At 38.7% G+C, this 17417-nt stretch overlaps 1 protein-coding gene across 1 annotated transcript in view; it reads left to right on the top strand.

The window, feature by feature from the left end:
- The window catches only part of LOC111862703 (tyrosine-protein kinase ABL1), a 99432-nt gene extending 82274 nt beyond the window's left edge, over positions 1 to 17158 (top strand). Inside the window, exons 4-8 of the mRNA XM_023848320.2 lie at positions 4995 to 5144; positions 9307 to 9395; positions 11251 to 11503; positions 12682 to 12940; positions 14084 to 17158. Coding sequence (XP_023704088.1) covers positions 4995 to 5144; positions 9307 to 9395; positions 11251 to 11503; positions 12682 to 12940; positions 14084 to 15996 — 2664 coding nt within the window. The 3' untranslated portion in view covers positions 15997 to 17158. The remainder of the gene's footprint in view (positions 1 to 4994; positions 5145 to 9306; positions 9396 to 11250; positions 11504 to 12681; positions 12941 to 14083) is intronic.
- The last annotated feature ends 259 nt before the right edge of the window (positions 17159 to 17417 follow it).

Below are 17417 nucleotides of genomic sequence, written 5' to 3' on the forward strand. Positions count from 1 at the left end.
ACTGAGGAAAAAAAAGTAATTGAGCTCATAACTGCTGCCTACTGTTGACAAAGCATAAACAAATTGCCACGCATGAACCGCACTACTCGCCGTGAAACATAATGCCGTCAAGCGGCCCACAAAATGAATAACTTTCTTTCATTCCAAACGAATCGGCCATCAGGTATACCGGGTCATCGGCAGAATTCGTATGCCCCTCGTAACCGGCTACGCATCGGTCACCGTGAAGCGCAGTATCGCGAATTGGTCCACAAATTTAAGAACCTCCCTAACCTGCAGAGATTAGGTTTCTTACAGTTGACTCTTCGTGACCTGTACCCCAAATGCCTGTTGCCTGCCAATGTGGGGAGCACATTGCAGGTGTTGGGGTTTTCGTAAGTAAGTCAGCTCGGTATATTGCACAGTTAGGACACCTACCTATTTCTCTTAAGGATGCAATATTACGTGCTCAAGAATTATGAAAATTTAAATTCGTCGTTAGTGATGGTTGCCGAGCACAGTTTGGGAACCATCTCCTAAGAAGTATTTTGCGTTGCGAAAAGAAATATAGATGTGGTTCTTCATTGTGGAAACTTCTGTAACTGTCCTGAATTCAGCTGAATGCTCTGGATGTGTCATGCGATGACTGCGCGACGCCACGACGGCTCATTCTGCACAAAATGGTGGTCAGTATGTCGCCCAGGCAGCTTACGTATGTTGTGATGTATTTTCTCGGACGTAGCATAGCAACAGGATTCGGCGTCAAGAAAACTTGGCACTCTGGTTTGTTGGACGCGTCAGTAATGCAAATAAATCTCGTCACGAGGAATGTGGAACAACAGCCGTACAGCCCTGTTCCCTTATCCTTTGCTGAAAACATAGAGAGCTCTTTGGATGTGCTTATTTGTGTGAAGCAAGTTCGTAAGACTATTGTCCTGAGGATGGCCCTGTGAGGCCGAAATATGTAGCGCCTAACAAAGAATGTATATATGTTTCAATGACATTTTGAACATTTTGACGAACATTTTAGTGAGTTAGACGTAGTTTCGTGCCATATAACTCTGCATGAATGTTGTTGCATTATAGACGGATGAAAATCTGCAAATAAAGATTTTTATGAAAAAAGCAGTCTTCTGGGATTTGGCACCGTGTATATGTGGTGTTAACCTACGCTTCGGAGGAACGTATCGCCTCCATCTTCAGGGTAGAAGGAAAATATAAGAAATCCGCAAGCGAAGAGACCGTGAGAACCGGTAAAAGCAGACTGGACAGTCTGTTTTCGTCATAGTCACCGCCGTGAAAGCCTCAAATCTTACAAAGATTTTTATATTTATCATTTTGGTCATACTCTCAGGATCTGCCGTAGAAGGCTGTAGGTAGGGTCTGTTACGCTTAGGTCAAGAAAAATGCTAAGCGTTCTGTCATCTGAGATATAACGCCATGTATTCCGTTGCAAGTCAGCTGACTTTCGGAGGAACATGTCTCGAGCAGACTCTGCTTGTTACGTGCTTCAAGTTGGTTTCTTGCGTGGATTAATCTTCGATGCAGAAGATGGAGGCGACATGTTCCTCAGAAACGTTGGTTGAATTTCAACAGACTCTACGACATTATATCTCAGAAGATAGAACTCTTCATAACCACCGCTGTGAGTATGATTTACGAACTTCTGTGGGGTAAGCAGAGAACTTGCTGTAGGTATCTGTATGCTTCTGGTGTCTGATAAATCGATATTTTGTTTTTGCTCAGAAAATTAAGATAAGCCTGGTACATAAGTGAGAGAAATTATCGAAGCCCATTATCGTAATGATCTGGCTAATTCATGTTGTCAAGTTTTTTCTGATAAAACTTGTTTCATTTGTCAATATAACTGCTATGCAGTCATCAGTCATCGCTGATGGAGATCATCATATGAGCGGTGAACTGTATTTAGAGCCCAGTGATGCTGTTGGCTTTGACCTAGCTTCCTTACTCGGTAACCTGCCAAGTGCTGACTCCGAGATGAAACCCCGCGTAAGGACTGAGGATATGGTAATCTGCCTACAATGCTGAATGGCCTACTGTGAACTTCATATGAGCTCGGCCATGTTTGAACCGGGTAATTCACCCACTGTAGTAAAAAAAAATACACATTTTAGCCCAGTTTCATAAAGTAGGCTTATGCTGTCTCCATGTTGTGTGTCTATGAATACTCCCGCCACTTTTTAACTTTTGAATGCCTGAACCAATCTTTGTGAAACTTCGTATGTTTGTCATGATACCTGAGACCATCTCAACATTTGCTTCATAAATCCCTTCCATCAGACTGTGTGTCTCTATGTGTAACCTTCATATCATTGCTAGGCAAAGGTGTGGTAAAGTCTGCTCCTCTTTTTTCGCTAGGCAGGTTCTCGGCAAACATGTCTCCGCTGCAATGAATACACGCAACAATAAAATAATTGTTGGACTCGTATGTCTGTGAGTCTTTGTATGCCCCCAGTCGTTACAAGTCAGCAGCTCGGTAAACACGTTCCCGCGGGAACAAAATATTGTTGGAGGAGTCGTTTTCTATGCGGTCCACATATCAAAGGAAAGTGGGCGATTAGTTCTTCCCAGAATTTCTTTTTAATACGCACATGACACAAGCTAACACAGTCACATAACTTCTTTTGGGTTAATAACTGGAATCTGATTCCCAGTAGAAGAAGGATTTGTTTCCTTGCCGCCGCATCTACTATATTGACATTGGGACTAGCTCAGAATGCTGACCAGTATCAGGAGGGATCCCTTCTCTGAAGTGTGAAGTTGTCCGGTCACTTCATCTAGCATGTGGAGCTTTACTTTAATTTACTATGTATGCCTTAATTTCATGGTGCCTAGGCACAGGAACATATCACATTTTCTCATTTCGTCAACCAAATTTTTCCACTTAATATAGGAGCAGATTGAGCGTATTTATAGCCTGCCAAAAAGAAAAAACAAGATGTGCTAGGCTGTTGCAAGGCTTATTTCCTACATTCACTTTATAATCCTCTGGAATTTATATATACAGTTTGCACAAAGAAAATTAAAGGAGTGTGTAAAGGGGAGCTTATACCTATTCACATGTTTATATGTCTAACTTCAGTAAAATCTGGCCTTAGGGGTCAACATTAAAGTTGGCAGGCAGGTTTATTTGTCTGGTTGCAATGTCTGTTTTACACGAATTCGGAATTGTTTATAAACCCCCCTTCCCCAAGGGTTCATCATACAGAACATTAGTTGATGGCATAAAATGCGCTTGTAGTTTGCATTAATGTCTACAAGTTTAATTCAAAATAGTTTCTAGTGTTGTATAAAAGTGTTAAGTTACAATGTAGGAAAATAATTCCTGACTTCCATGTGTTCTGTGTTAGTATGATAAGCTTTGCAGTAGCATGTTCATACTTAGAAGCAGCTGATCTATCTGTCGGTCTGTGCCAGTAATATATGAAAGGAACAATGCAAAGAATGCATTGTTTAAATATGTAACCCAGCAATTGTCATACACGAATCTCAGATTAAACACTGCCAGTTTTCTTGAGTTCAGAGAATTGTTGCATATTGTAAAATATAGGTACTTTAAAATTATGTAACTTTTGTGAACCATAAATTTAATTAAATATTGTACATGCCAAATAATGTAAGCTTATTCCTGTATTCCTTATAAGCTTCGTCAAAATTAGATGTGTACTGTTGCAAGTACTGAGTGTGGTGGGATTGCCTTGCTTCGCCTGGCCTGCCCTTATCTCTTGTCCTGTGAGACTATCTAGACTCTATAATAATGAGTGAACAAGAGCATAAATGGTTATGGACAGTGAGACAGTAATTGCTTCATATTAGATAACTGTTACAGTATGATCATCTGTGCCATAAATTTTAGGTGCTTGCTTCTGTCACAGGAGTACAGCAGAAGGCAGATAAGGCAAGGGAAAGAATAAATTGATTTATGCCAGCAATAAATGAATGTCAGTGTATGTACTCCTGTGGAGGTTTTTTCATCTGATTTTATGCGGAACAGTTTTGAACAGCCATTGAAACACCATCGCTAGATCTTGGGCACGCAGCTGTCAGTATTACAGTCCCAACAAATGAACTGTGGATTAATTCTGAAATGATCATCTATATTGTATCTGGCAACTGCTAAGAATGTTTTGGGAGAGTGTTGAATGTTAGTGATTAATTAAATTAAACTGAATTTGATCTGATTAAGTTAATTTTGTTGTGGTGGGGGGGACCTCATGAAAAGTACGAACTTGGGATACTGAACCTGAGTCTGGAGAATGCTACTGAAATGGATCCTAAGGAAGAGGGTTGTGGTATATAAGACTGTGTCAAATAGTACGCTATTCTTTGAACGGTGTAGGACTTAAGTTCTTAATATGAAAGAAGTGATGAAAAGGAAAGTGAATACTGTCACCAGTGCTGTAAATATTGCATGTGTTATTTTTATATGAGGGTTATCAGTTATTTATAGAAATTAAGTGTCTTGAATTCAATTACTTATGGCTCAAAATGGCATGTCATCAACCTAAACAGTTCACATATTCATGTCTGTCTGGTATTCTCCAAGATTAGATAGGCAGTGAAGTAAAAGATTGGAAACGCGAAAACATAGGGTTTTTGCCTGAAGATTTTGCAACTTCGCATTCAGAATGCTCATAGCTGTTATAAATAGATGATATAAACATATTACTGATATTAAATCATTCTACAAATTTAAATATAATGTTTTTTTTCTCATTATTAAATTTACCATCTCCATGTTTTTAACTGGTGACTTTGAAATAGTATTCAATACAGAATTTGTAGACATGTGTATGGTATACCTCCAATACAGATTTCCTGCAGCAGCCTTTTTGTTGTCTTTAATTTTGCTCCCCTCCCCCCCCCTCAAAAAAAAAAAAAGGAAAAAAGAAACAAAGACAAGCATACCAACAATTGCATTTTTTCAATGAGTGTATGTTAGAGAATTAAATATACTAAAAATATGTTCATTTCAAGCTTTTTTGTTGTTTCAGTATATTAATGGTGGCAGTTTAGAGCAACTTATCCAGAACCGGAACCAGGACTTGCAGTATGCAACCAGGATGAAACTGGCCCTTGACATTGCGAGAGGAATGGAGTATCTTCATTCCAGAGGCGTCTTCCATAGGGATCTTACATCCAAGGTGAGGTTATATGACAAAGGTTATAGTGCTGACAAGCACATGTCACAAAAGCTAAGTAGGAATGCCAAGTTAAGGCTTCTTTTCACAGACCAGGTAATGCTTTGATTAAATTTGATGTTGGAGGGGAGGAAAGTGGTTGCACCAAATGTTATTAGGTGAACATAATTTTGATTTTTTTTTGGATATACTATAACCCTTCCATTGTCTAAAGTTGAGTCAGACTTTGTCACATTTTTCAGGAGTGAGAGTTTAATGAGTATGATAATGTCTCTGAAGGCCTCCTCTGAATTAATCTTAACTTCATCTTTGCATGATGCAGTTTGTTGTCCCAAATGAGACTCTGCCAACTGAGTCGTAGAAGTGTAACTGTTACAGCTTTACCATATTAATCCAAAAGAAATGGTGGTCATGGTGTCATGGCATTTGACCCACAGCTTTTAACCCAGAAGACATTTCACCTAAAGACTTGCGCCTAAAACATTTGGCCCGAGAGACATTTTACCTGAAGTGCAGCTTCCTTGCATGTAATTGTTGCATCCATTAATCAGTTTTCATTTCTTTAATTTTGTTGTAACACAAATATAGTAAGTTGTTTATAAATTCGTAACTCTGTCTGTATGTTTCTTGCGAATTTTTAGCTTGTTCAAGAGTACAGTCATCTGGGTTGTAATGCTTGGTAATGTTTTGTAATAGCTCGCTGAAGTTTCGGAGGAACATATTTCTGTGTTGAGGGTCAAAGAGTAAGCAGAATGTTGTACTGGCTGCCTTGAATAACCATTTTCAAAAGATGATCAGACAGCATCATCCCTTGTTTAATCACCTAATATATGAGATTATTAAAGGACAATGCAATATGGAGCCCATGATAATAGATTTACAAGCAGGAAGACAGGTAAAGGAACCACAGAGGTTGAAATACTGCATGAGAACTCAGCATTTTGCAGGAAGTAGCTTTATGCTATGAAGAATATGCCAAAAACAACCAGATAGCTGAGTCTCTCCTGGCATGTGGACTCACCATTACCATGTAATCCTTAATAAAAAGTGAACAATATATTTTTCACCAAACTTTGGGATATGGATACACACAGTGAAACAATAAAATAAGTATGTATCTTAAAATAAAATAAAATAAAATAAAATAAGTATCTTACCCTGAAGGTCACATTTCAGAGCTAAGGCCCATACATATTTTGTAGCACTTGTCAACAAGAGGCTGATTAACGTATCTTGTTCCAAATGTATTAGAGCAGTAATTGTTCAACATTGTCTTCCCATCTTCACACAGTGCCACACTGATTATCTGTCTATATTAAAAAATCCCTACCAAGTGATGTGTTCTCCTTAGGTTTTCTGACTAAAATTTTGTATGCATTTCTTCTGTTCTCATATATGCAGAATTATCACTTTGTCACGTTCTCCTTCATTTTGTCTCTCTGATAATATCAAGGGAAGAGTACAAATTATGAAAGTCATTGGGTATTTTTTTGCATCATCCTGTTACTTCCTGTCTTTGAGGTCCATGTAGTGTCTTGCCAGACACCCACACTGTATGAAGACTGTAGCCTTTTGGGTAATGACACCTTGTACTTTGGTAGGCAGTGAAACACTGACAACTGCTTATCAAATTACACTGTATCATAATCCAGAAGAGTATAAATCTCAGTCTTTACCAATGCCATGAAAACCCATAATCTCATCCTCAATCTGTGTTAACCCCGAAGGCTGAGAGACAAAGTCTGACACACGTATAAAAGAGGTAAACTTTAAAGCTTGATATGTAATAGCTGAGTAATGCTTATTTAAATAATACAGTTTCAGTGAAGAATACATTGCATTAATTGGATTGTACAGTCTGTTTTTGTGTGTGGTGGATGTGTACCACAACACTTAAGTGCTTCCATAAATTGTGGTAAGTTATTTTTCAACAGCTGCTCATCTTATTGGTGGATGGCTCCGTGTTGTCTGTTGGCAGTTATCCAGTCTTTTACTTAGTCAGACTAGACAAGCAATCCGGGTAACATGGCCAGGTAGTGGCCCATCTGTTTCCAGAAGAAATTATAGGGTCTTGGCTTTTGAAATGGTCAAGTTTTTTCTCTAAATTAATATAGTTAATCACTGCAACTGCTAGTTCAGTTCGTATACGTAAAATCATATGGAAGACTGTGCGATATTGATTTCCCTTCTCTCTGTTAGCAAACAAAATTAAACCTGTAAAATTAGCTTTATGTGAAAATGAAATTTTCAGAGAAGTGCATGTAATTTGTTTGTCCTTCCATCAGAATTATGGTAGCATTTGGAATTTTTTGGAATTTATTTTATCTCTCATAATTGTGACTATTCCAGTTACTGTTTTCTGGGTTATGACACAATGTAATTTTTTATGTAGATGCAAGCGTTTCAAATGAACCTGCTTCCTACAGCTTGTTCTTCAACCGTCAGTATGCAGACAGCAGGCTCCTCCAAAATGTTGCTCTTTAGCTAATTATCAAGTTACATGGTGTCACACCAGAAGACAATAAATAGTCTTTGCATTGAGCAGACTATGAGCCTATACCCCACTTAATATAGTAGAACATAGTAAAATTAAATATCTCTTATCATGTAAGATTTGAGGTTTTCACGGTGGTGATTATGAAGACAGCAGACTTGCACTTGTTCTCACTGTCTCTTTGCTTGCGGATTTTCTTATTTTTCCTTCTACCCTGAAGATGGAGGCGATACGTTCCTCTGAAACGTTGGTTAACACCGCATCTACACGGTGCCACATCCTGGAAGACTGCTTTCATCATCTCTTATCATGTTTAAAATGTTTAAAAGAAATTTAAATTGTTTGATCTTATGGTACCAGTATGCAGTGAGTTGAAATGGCTTGACAGAGGGTTAAAGCAGAAACAAGCACAGTGATGAAGTCATGCAGTATCGCATCTGTGAAGGTCGTGATCCTAACTGCCATCAGTTATTTAAAGATGGTGTATTACCTACAGGGGTTGAAGAGGTGAAGAACACAGTTGTATGCCCTGTACCTTCAGGGAACTAAGAAAAAAATTTCTTCTTATACAACTCCAGTAACAAACCTCCGCAACTCTCCACATGCCCAATCTTTGTTGTGCCATTATATACAAATTAAATATGTGTGCATCAGTAGTGTGAATGGATCACGTGTAGGTAAACTAGAAAATGTACTTCCACTGCAGAACAAATCCACACTAAAAGTATAAGTCACAGTAATGCCTGTGTGACGTCTTTCATTAGTTTAAACTTTAGTTAGTGTTAGCATGTTCATAGAACTGAAGACTGTCCGCAGAAGTTACTCTAGCAACATCCAACAGGCAGAATTTTGGAAGTCACTGTAACATTTTTGGATGATGCAAATGCTCAGGCCAGTAAATGTTATTCTTCATATGACCCACAGGGGTGGAAATGGCTTTTCAGAACAAGGTAGGTGTCTGAGATCAGTAAAAGCCCTGTCGGAATGATGAGCACACTTAAAGAAAATTGTTGCAGTGCAGATTTGAGAATTCAATCCTACACCTGTTTTTGCTGGGTGTGTTATATAGTTGTATCCTCTGAAGGCACTAGATGGTGCTTCATTGAATAATTATTATACAAACACTCTGGTAGCAGAGCCTGAAGTTCCAACACCATTAATATGAAAGCCTGTCATGTGACATGAGCCTGAGCCAACTACATCCAACTCCACTCTCAGAACCTTTCACTCTAAGATTCATAGCAGCGTTGTCCTCAGATCTCCTTCGCAGTCTTCCAAGTTGACATTTCTTGAGAGGTTACCTGCCAGGTTTCCCAATACTAGTCCCATGTACAAATCACTGCGTTTCTCATGATATTGCCCACCTGCATAATTCGATTAGGTCCTGAGCACAACAGACAATAGTGATAACAGAAAATGTGTAATTGTACCTCTTATTTCTTCCATATTTCCACTTTTATATGAGTCCTGTAATAGTAAAGCTTCTCTGTCTCTATCTATCTCTCCCCAAGCCCCTTCTCCTCAGTTTCCCACCATGATCTCAGTCCTTTTCCTTTTACTTTCATCTTGCAGAGCTTGCTTCTGTCTTCATTCAATCTAGAAACCTGCCTGTACCTTCTTGTTCTGTTATTGTTTCTCGTCTGTTTGAAGTTCCATTTTATATGCTTTCAGAATGTTCTGATCAAGAAGAATGAAGAAAATGGCGAGATGATGGCTGTGGTAGGAGATTTTGGACTTGCAGCCAAAATTCCTGATCCCCTGTAAGTTTTTCTTCTTTGTTTGTTTCTTGTTTAGAAAGTACATATTGTATTATTATTATTATGCATTGCCATGCAACCATCTGTTTTTGCGGGAACGTGTTTAGCGAGCCATTGTCTAGATACAGCTTATCTCATGGTCATTTCATAGCAACGGCTCTACATGCTACAGTACCATGCCATCTGATATCCATATTAAAATGTCAGTTTCCTACTGCAGACCTAATAGAGAACATCTGAAGATATTGTCATCGTCTTAGGAAAGCAGTTGAATTCTAAATGAAGGGTGGGTACTTTTGCTTCTTAAGGCATATAGGAGGCATGGAAGTAAAGCTTCAAGTGAGTACTTAGCTTCAGCTTTGTACTGCAGCTGCTTTACTTACCTGCACTTTGTTCTTACTTCGAAAGAAAGAAACCCTGTCCTAGCTGGATAGATTCCTGGGAGGGCCCTAGAGCCTTTCTGGTTGTGGTGAAGAGTGAGAAGATCCCACTCACTGCTCCAACTGTCCAGCTTAGAACTTGTCATGTTGGTGACTGAATTCTCATGGTTTCTTGTATTGTTAGAATAGTTAGATCTAGTATGAGTTTTAGCATGACTCGAGGGACAAGGGGAGCATTGTATGTTTGAGTAAGAAAATGCCATGAAAAAAGTATCCTTTAGGTGACACAGATTGGAGTTGCCTGATTGAAATGTGGTTTATTTAGTTTATTATAATTTAGATTGTATGAATTAAAATAACCAAATTTGGGTATGATCCAGGCTTATGTTGTAGCATTTATAATGCTTAGTGATGCTGTAGAGTCCACTACAAAATAAGTTTACATTTCTTACATATTTGGACTATGTAATATTGTATGTGTATTATTGTTGTATCCAGAAGTGGTAATGATGTTTTAGAACCACTAGATGCTCCATATCAGTAAAAAGGCCCAGGGTAATGACTAATAGATACTGAAAGGAAATTATTACAGTGTATGCTCTAGAATTTTTTTCCTACATATATCACTGATGGGAATGATAGTTATGACGTCTGAAGTACTGCAAATAGCTTCTGCAGAATGAAGAGCTCTGCATCTTTCCCCATTTCCAGTCCAGATTATAACATAACATGAAGGCGGGTAATAAATTCTTTGAAAATGTGGCAGAGTTCAAATATATGAGAATAACAGTAGCAAATCAAAATGAGGGACTGCTTGCCACAGTTGCATTCAGAATCTTTTGTCTTCCTGTCTACTGCCTAGAAATGTAGAGATTATACGAATAATATGCAAAACTGTAGTTTTGTCAGTTGTTTAGTCTGGGTGTGAAACTTGGTAACTCACCATTTGGGAAACTCATAGATTTAGTTTGAGGATGATCTAAGAGAGAAAGGTTAGGTTAGGTCCCAAAGAGTGTGTCCTGGAATAAGACCTGAAATTGAATCATGACTATTTCCTTCTGCATCCTTTCCGATTCATTGCTCACTGATCATCATTAACACATGTTATTTGGCACTGTATAATGTATCTGTTCTAAACATTATAGATAGACCACAAAGAAATACAGATGAAATGGGTAGGGTATGTAATGCACACGGGAAAGATGAGAGATACATGTAAAATCGACTTGGGAGACGTGGGCATGCGTGAGGGTATGTTATTATAACGAACCTTAAAGCAATAGAGTGTGAAGGTGTCAGTTGGGTTTAAGTGGCTCTGGATAGGACCCAATAGTGGAATCAAAGGAACACAGTAATGAACATTTGAGATCCATGAGAGGTGGTGTATTTCTTGCCTAACTGAGCAGTTGTTAACCCCTTAGGGGCTGTGCTGCATGCAGTTAGATAGTGAATAATATATTTTGTGGTGTTTGGTGTAGTGGTGGATACCGGCTACCCACAGTGGGATCTCCTTACTGGATGTCGCCAGAGTGCCTCAAGGGTCAGTGGTATGATGAGAAATCAGATGTGTTCTCATATGGAATTGTTTTGTGCGAGTTAATTGCCAGAGTGGAGGCTGACCCAGACGTCTTACCAAGGACTGAGAACTTTGGCCTGGATTATCTTGCCTTCAGTGAGATGTGTGGTCCATGCCCACCAGATTTTTTGAAGTTGGCATTTTCCTGTTGCACTGTGAGTGTATTTTTCTTGTATTTATATAATTATTCAGTTTGTGTCTCCTCCTCTATGTTTAAGACAGAAATGACTGTATACAGATCAACATGTTTCACATCCAGTGTAGTATAATTTAGTAAACACTATCAAATTACAACATAAAATGATATTTATTTACTCGGTACCCCAACATGTCTCAACTTTCAAAGAGTCATGAACAGGGGTGTTCTATTAACCAATACTTCTAGTGCAGTGGAATCACATGTTAAGCGGGGATATGTACATACGGGAAAGGTACGTAAAACCAAAGTAACATAAGCCAGAATTACCCTTGAGAATCCCGTAAAGTGTTTTACATTAGCATCCCATCTCACGTTCACTTATACCTCTATATAAGTTGCTAATGTTCTTGCTCATACTGTGTGTTGTAAGTTCAATAATTTGTCTTTCAGGTATTCCCTCTTTTCGTTCCTGAAATGCTTGCTAGCTTCATGTTTTACATTCTTCAGATTATCCACATTTATTTGGCTCATATCCTGTCACTGTTGCAGTTTGGCTTGTTTCCTTTGATCTAATAGTTTTGAACATTTTTTGACAAACCATGGCTTATAAAAGGGGGACAAAAACGCTTTCTTAATGTAAGGTTGTGTGGTAGCTGATTTTATGACATAACACAAAAAGTTGCAATCTAATGAAGTTAGTAATCACTTCTGTGGGAATACAGGGATGGTTGCATCACTTCATATGTATGTTTCTGTTTTGATTCTCATAAATGGATTTTGATTGGATTTCAACTTGAATGGGCTGCACTAAATGGTGTGAAGTTGAATTCAGTCTTGGTTCATGTTCATCCCATAGAATTCCTACTTTGCATGCAGCCCAGCTCAAACTGTCTGCTTTTCTCAAGAAAATGGTATGGTATAACATACAGATTTCGTTAAAATCCCAGCTTTTTTAAACATTTTTTGGTAAAGCAAATATTTAATGAAATGCAGAGGTAACATCAGTAGAAATACCTGTAGTGTAATTAGCTTTGCAGTAATATATTTGTATCTGCAATATACACATATCAACACCAGGGTCGCTGACATATTCAGAATAGTAAAGATTTTGAAAATATGTATAATCGAATCAAATTTTCTGATTATTCATGTTGATTTTGTGTTGTGAGATGTGCATTTGCCCTTCTGTTTCAGTTTGAACCTAAAAGTCGTCCATCATTCTCAGAAATTGTAACTAGCCTGGAGCAGATAATCAGTGACTACCAGAATAGTAAGCAGCAGGACACAAATGTCAGTGAAAAACGTTTGCTGACATGTGTGAGCTTGGGGTCAGATGAGAAGACTGGCAAAGTGGCATCATGCCTGGGAGCTCGCAGTGAAGAAGTAATACCAACTAGTGCTGCTGAAGCAGAGGCCTTACTTGAGAACAGGGATAAGGCACAGCTCAAGAAATGTGAGTCATTTACTTTCATTGACATGATAGTTGGAGTAAATTTATTCTTAGGCACTTGTTATAACATGTATAAAACATCAGCTGGTCTGGCAGGAGTGACACACATTGCTCACATAAATTCTTTCTGTGGGTGTTTGGACCCACAGTACAAATGCATACAGGCTAACAATTAACGAAGAAAACCCACCCACAGCAACAGATCCTGGAAGTGATCCATCTTATAGGGCGTGCATGCATTGCACTTTTGTAAAATGCGAAGTATGTTGCTGAGTACCAGTGTTTTGGAGGAACAGATTGCCTACAACTTCAGGGTAGAAGTCACCTGAATATGGAAGCAGTATGTTCCCCCAAAATGTTAGTATTCATCTACCATACTACATGGTGTCATAATCCAGAAATCCGTTATGTAGAGTTAATTATTATTTTTAAGATGATTTATATTGAATTTGAAGTCACACATTGGTTAAATGGGAGCATGTGGTAGCATAGTTGGTTAAGGCACTATGCTACAAGCTGGAAGGTCGCGGGTTCAAGTCCCGATGAAGTAATTTAATTTTTTTCAATTGACCTAATCCTTCCAGTCGCACTATGGCCCTGGGGTCGACTCAGTCTCTAGCAGAAATGAGTACCAGGAATATTCTTGGAATATTCTTGGGGGTAAAGGGCTGTTGGCATGTAGGACTGACAACTTTGCTGCCATCTATGAGCTGATTGTCTAGAAAATGTGGGAACCTCAACATCTCACAATCCTAGGGGCCTCCATGGCCTATTATAGGGATACCTTTACTTTACTTTTTACATTGCTTAAACATTTAAGGCAGGATTGTTTGATGCTTGAGTTATATAAGGACACTGTTATTAAAGGCTGATTTCACAAGAATGTGTCACTTCAAGATTTGCGTTTTTTCTTTGTTAACTTGTACAGTTGTAAGCTGTACACTGTACTGTGTGTCTTTGCTTCTGCCCATGTGGTACTGTTATGAGGATTTGATTGTCATAGAAAGAAGTCATCCACACAGAAATAACTGAAACTCTCTCAGTACCAATAACCTTTTTATTAGCTTGTTGTCCTTTTTAATAGCCAAAAGTGCGTTAAACTGACAAGGTCTAATATTATATATATATATTTTTTTTTGTTTGCAGCAAGTCATCGACGGTCTCTTTCTGAAGATGCTGGTTGTGTAGTGTTCCCTCCTCACACAGCACCAAGTGACAAAGCACGTTGTCACTTTGTTCTCCCAAGACAACAGTCAACAGACATGCTGCTCCTAACCCCCAAACATGTTGGAGAGAGCATGGTGAAACAAGATCCCCACTATAAACCAATGTCAACAGGAGACAAGTCTTCAAGAACAAACCCATTTGCAACCTTGTCACAGTTCAGAGGTGTGAAGAAAATATTGGGAGGTCTTAATAAAGGAGGAAGTCCGAATACTTTTGTGTCTGGAACTGGTGGAGACCTGTTCTCTTCCTGTTTTGAACTGCCATCTCCATTCTATGGACCAACACCCCCCAGCACTCCTACTGGAGACCCGCCTACAGATGCATCAAGTTCTGAAGCATCAGTCAGTTTACCAGAAAAGAATGGGTCCTCAACCCTTGATGAGAAAAGGTGTTTGTCTCCTCAGAACTTGGATGGAAACACAAAAATGTCAAGTTCTCACAGGCTTACTCAGCAACCCCTGTCCTTGCCGGCATCTCCGACTTTAATGCGTAGGAGAATACTAACAAATTCTGGCCTAGTACCACCACCTCCGTTGTTAACACAGAATTTGGCTCCTTCACTAACATCATGTGAAGATAATCAAGATGATGAGAAGATACCAAAGAAATCAGTATTCAAATGTTCAGAGGATTCTGCTGGTAGAAGATCTTCTGGTTCATTGACATCGAAGAAATGTAAAGCAGTTGCAGCTAGTTCATTATTTACACACCCTTTATTCAAAAACAGTGAATGTAGTTCAAAGACTGAACAAATTAAAAAGGGAGCAGGTACTTCTTCCACCTTACTTCAACTACCTCAAACACAGCTGCAGCATCCTTTGCTTCTAAATCAGAGAGTTTGTTCTTCAAGTCTCAACCTTGCAGATCCTGGTTTGTTGCTGTCTGAAGACCTTGTAGGTAGTTTGGGATATCCGTCATCTGTTTTAAGACGCCGTGGTTCCTGTGAATCTGGCTTCTTCAGCAGTGTTGGTGAAGATTTTGGTTGTACAGCTGGTGACCTGTTGTCACCATCAGAGTTTCCAGGAATCCATGCATCCACACGCAGTCACCATACTGCTTCATCTGCAACATTATCTTCATCCTCTGCAGCTTCTTCCTTGTTCTTACTCGACGACTCGGCTGTATCAACAACGACTGTGAGTTCATTAAGGTCTGGCAGTGGTGAACTAGGAGATCTGGATGACTTGGCAACTACTGGAGCAACTGGTGGTGTTTTGACACGTGGTGCTCCACATCATTCACTTTTATTTGCTGCTAAACGTTCATCGTCAGTATATACGGACAGTTCAGAAGACATTTCAAGTTTAGGTGGTGGAGATCTGTCCTACTGGGAGGACAGAAGCTCTAATGGTATAGGAGGACAGCCTCAACAGATCAGTAAAATCGTTGAATATTTTGAAAGAAAACAGAGCAGTAATAATGGTGGAAGTAATCCAGGTGTAATGGATGCTGAGAATATGCCTTCATCGGTTTGGGACTTGCAGGAATCACAAATTTCTTCAAAACACCAAAGAGACATACTGTTCCATCAAGCTGCTGGCTTTGGAAGCAGGAATTCAACAGTGGATTTTGCACGAAGAATTGAAGGTTCAAGTCTGAATGATGCAATGAGATCATCAAAAATTGCTCTTCTTAGAAGATCATTGGAAAAAGTGACAGGGGCAAACTTATCAGGAACTCCACAACAGTCTCAACTGCTGGGATCTGCACAGACACAAGCTACCACACTACAGGGAGAGAAATGTGTAAAGAGGAATGTTAATGCAACCCAGAGGTTGATGATTTGTGAAGGTGCAGTACGTTCAAAACTCCCACTTTTTGACAAGAAGTGAGTGTTTACAAAGTACAATTATATCTGGGTGTATGGACACTGGTCCATTGCATAGTATTGCATTGTCCTGCCATTGATGAAGACTAATGTATCAATTATAAATATATAGATATATATATATCACTGGTTTATAAATAAATTGGTGCCAGTAATATTTTGTGTTTATAATGTGTTAAGGTAATAGCAACAGTATTATGCTGTACTTGTTATAATTAGTATATTTGGCATGTCAATAAACAAATACAAATGGTTGGAATGAGGACAGGATGGTAACTGAGAGAGAAACAGATTCAGTATGTTTGTCAACAGTTTGTTTGATAAGAGGGACTGTTGTAGGCTGACTGTAATAACATTGTTAGGGACATGGTCAGAGTAGCAGAGGTGCTTGCAGTATGTGACATATTGGTGAAAGGGCAGCTGGAACAGGAATGTAAAGTAATCGTACTGGAAATTCTTGTAATGACAAAAAAATAGTAAGTTACTTTAAGCCAGAAGTGAAAAAGAGCACATAAACACAAAAATGTTGTGTTTTATTTATCCATGCAATACACAGAGGCTTGGATGTAAAGAGAAGGGCATATTTTATGTACAGCGATGAATGTTTTCAGAGGAGGTGGATGAATGCCATTCACTATTCTGAGTTAAATATCTGGTGGTTTACTTTTGCCTTTATTTCTCAGGTTCAGTCAATTGTGAATGTAAGGTTTCATATGATGCTTGCCAATTTAATCTTCATTTCTTATGTCTTGTCTTCATGGTCACATTGTTCATTTTATTTGCCCTAGGAATGTATCCAAAAAGTCAAACTGCATTCAGAATTGCTGTGATTTTTTAAGGATACTTGCTTTCTGATATCTTATATGCGTGATAATTCTCATCAGGGAACAAAACAATCACATCAGAAATTATTTGCAGCTCCTAATGTATATGATTTGTATCTGCAAGATACCTGGTTTGGTTATACTCCAGAGCACTCACTGTTGTGACTGAGATCATTCATGACTTTCTTCAGTTTCTCCTGCAAATGCCAGGGTAGAATCTTAAAACAGGTCACAGATGTTTCCTTTCCAGTTGATTTTGGTTTTAACATAGCTTCTTATCCAATTTTATTCAGTTGTCATCCGTTTTTTTACAGTGTTATTAAATGACTCAAGTGAGATGAATAATTTTTGTTCTTTACTCTGAAGTATGTGATCATTGGACCTACGAGACTGATAAAAAGCTGCCCATACTTTTTCAGAAAATCACTGTTTGTTTTTAAGTATTACTGAAAATAACCTGCCTCTTCACAGCATGTAGTAGGTAAACATTCTTCTTCTCAAGGTTGCTGAGTTTTGCCCATTGTTTAATGTTCTCAAAGGATAACTCCGTTAGTGTAGTGATGGGCTATGGGCAGAACAGCTGGGGATTCCCAGCAGGTAC

This window comes from Cryptotermes secundus, unplaced genomic scaffold, assembly GCF_002891405.2.
Source record: "Cryptotermes secundus unplaced genomic scaffold, Csec_1.0 scaffold5, whole genome shotgun sequence".
Classification (NCBI taxonomy): domain Eukaryota; kingdom Metazoa; phylum Arthropoda; class Insecta; order Blattodea; family Kalotermitidae; genus Cryptotermes; species Cryptotermes secundus.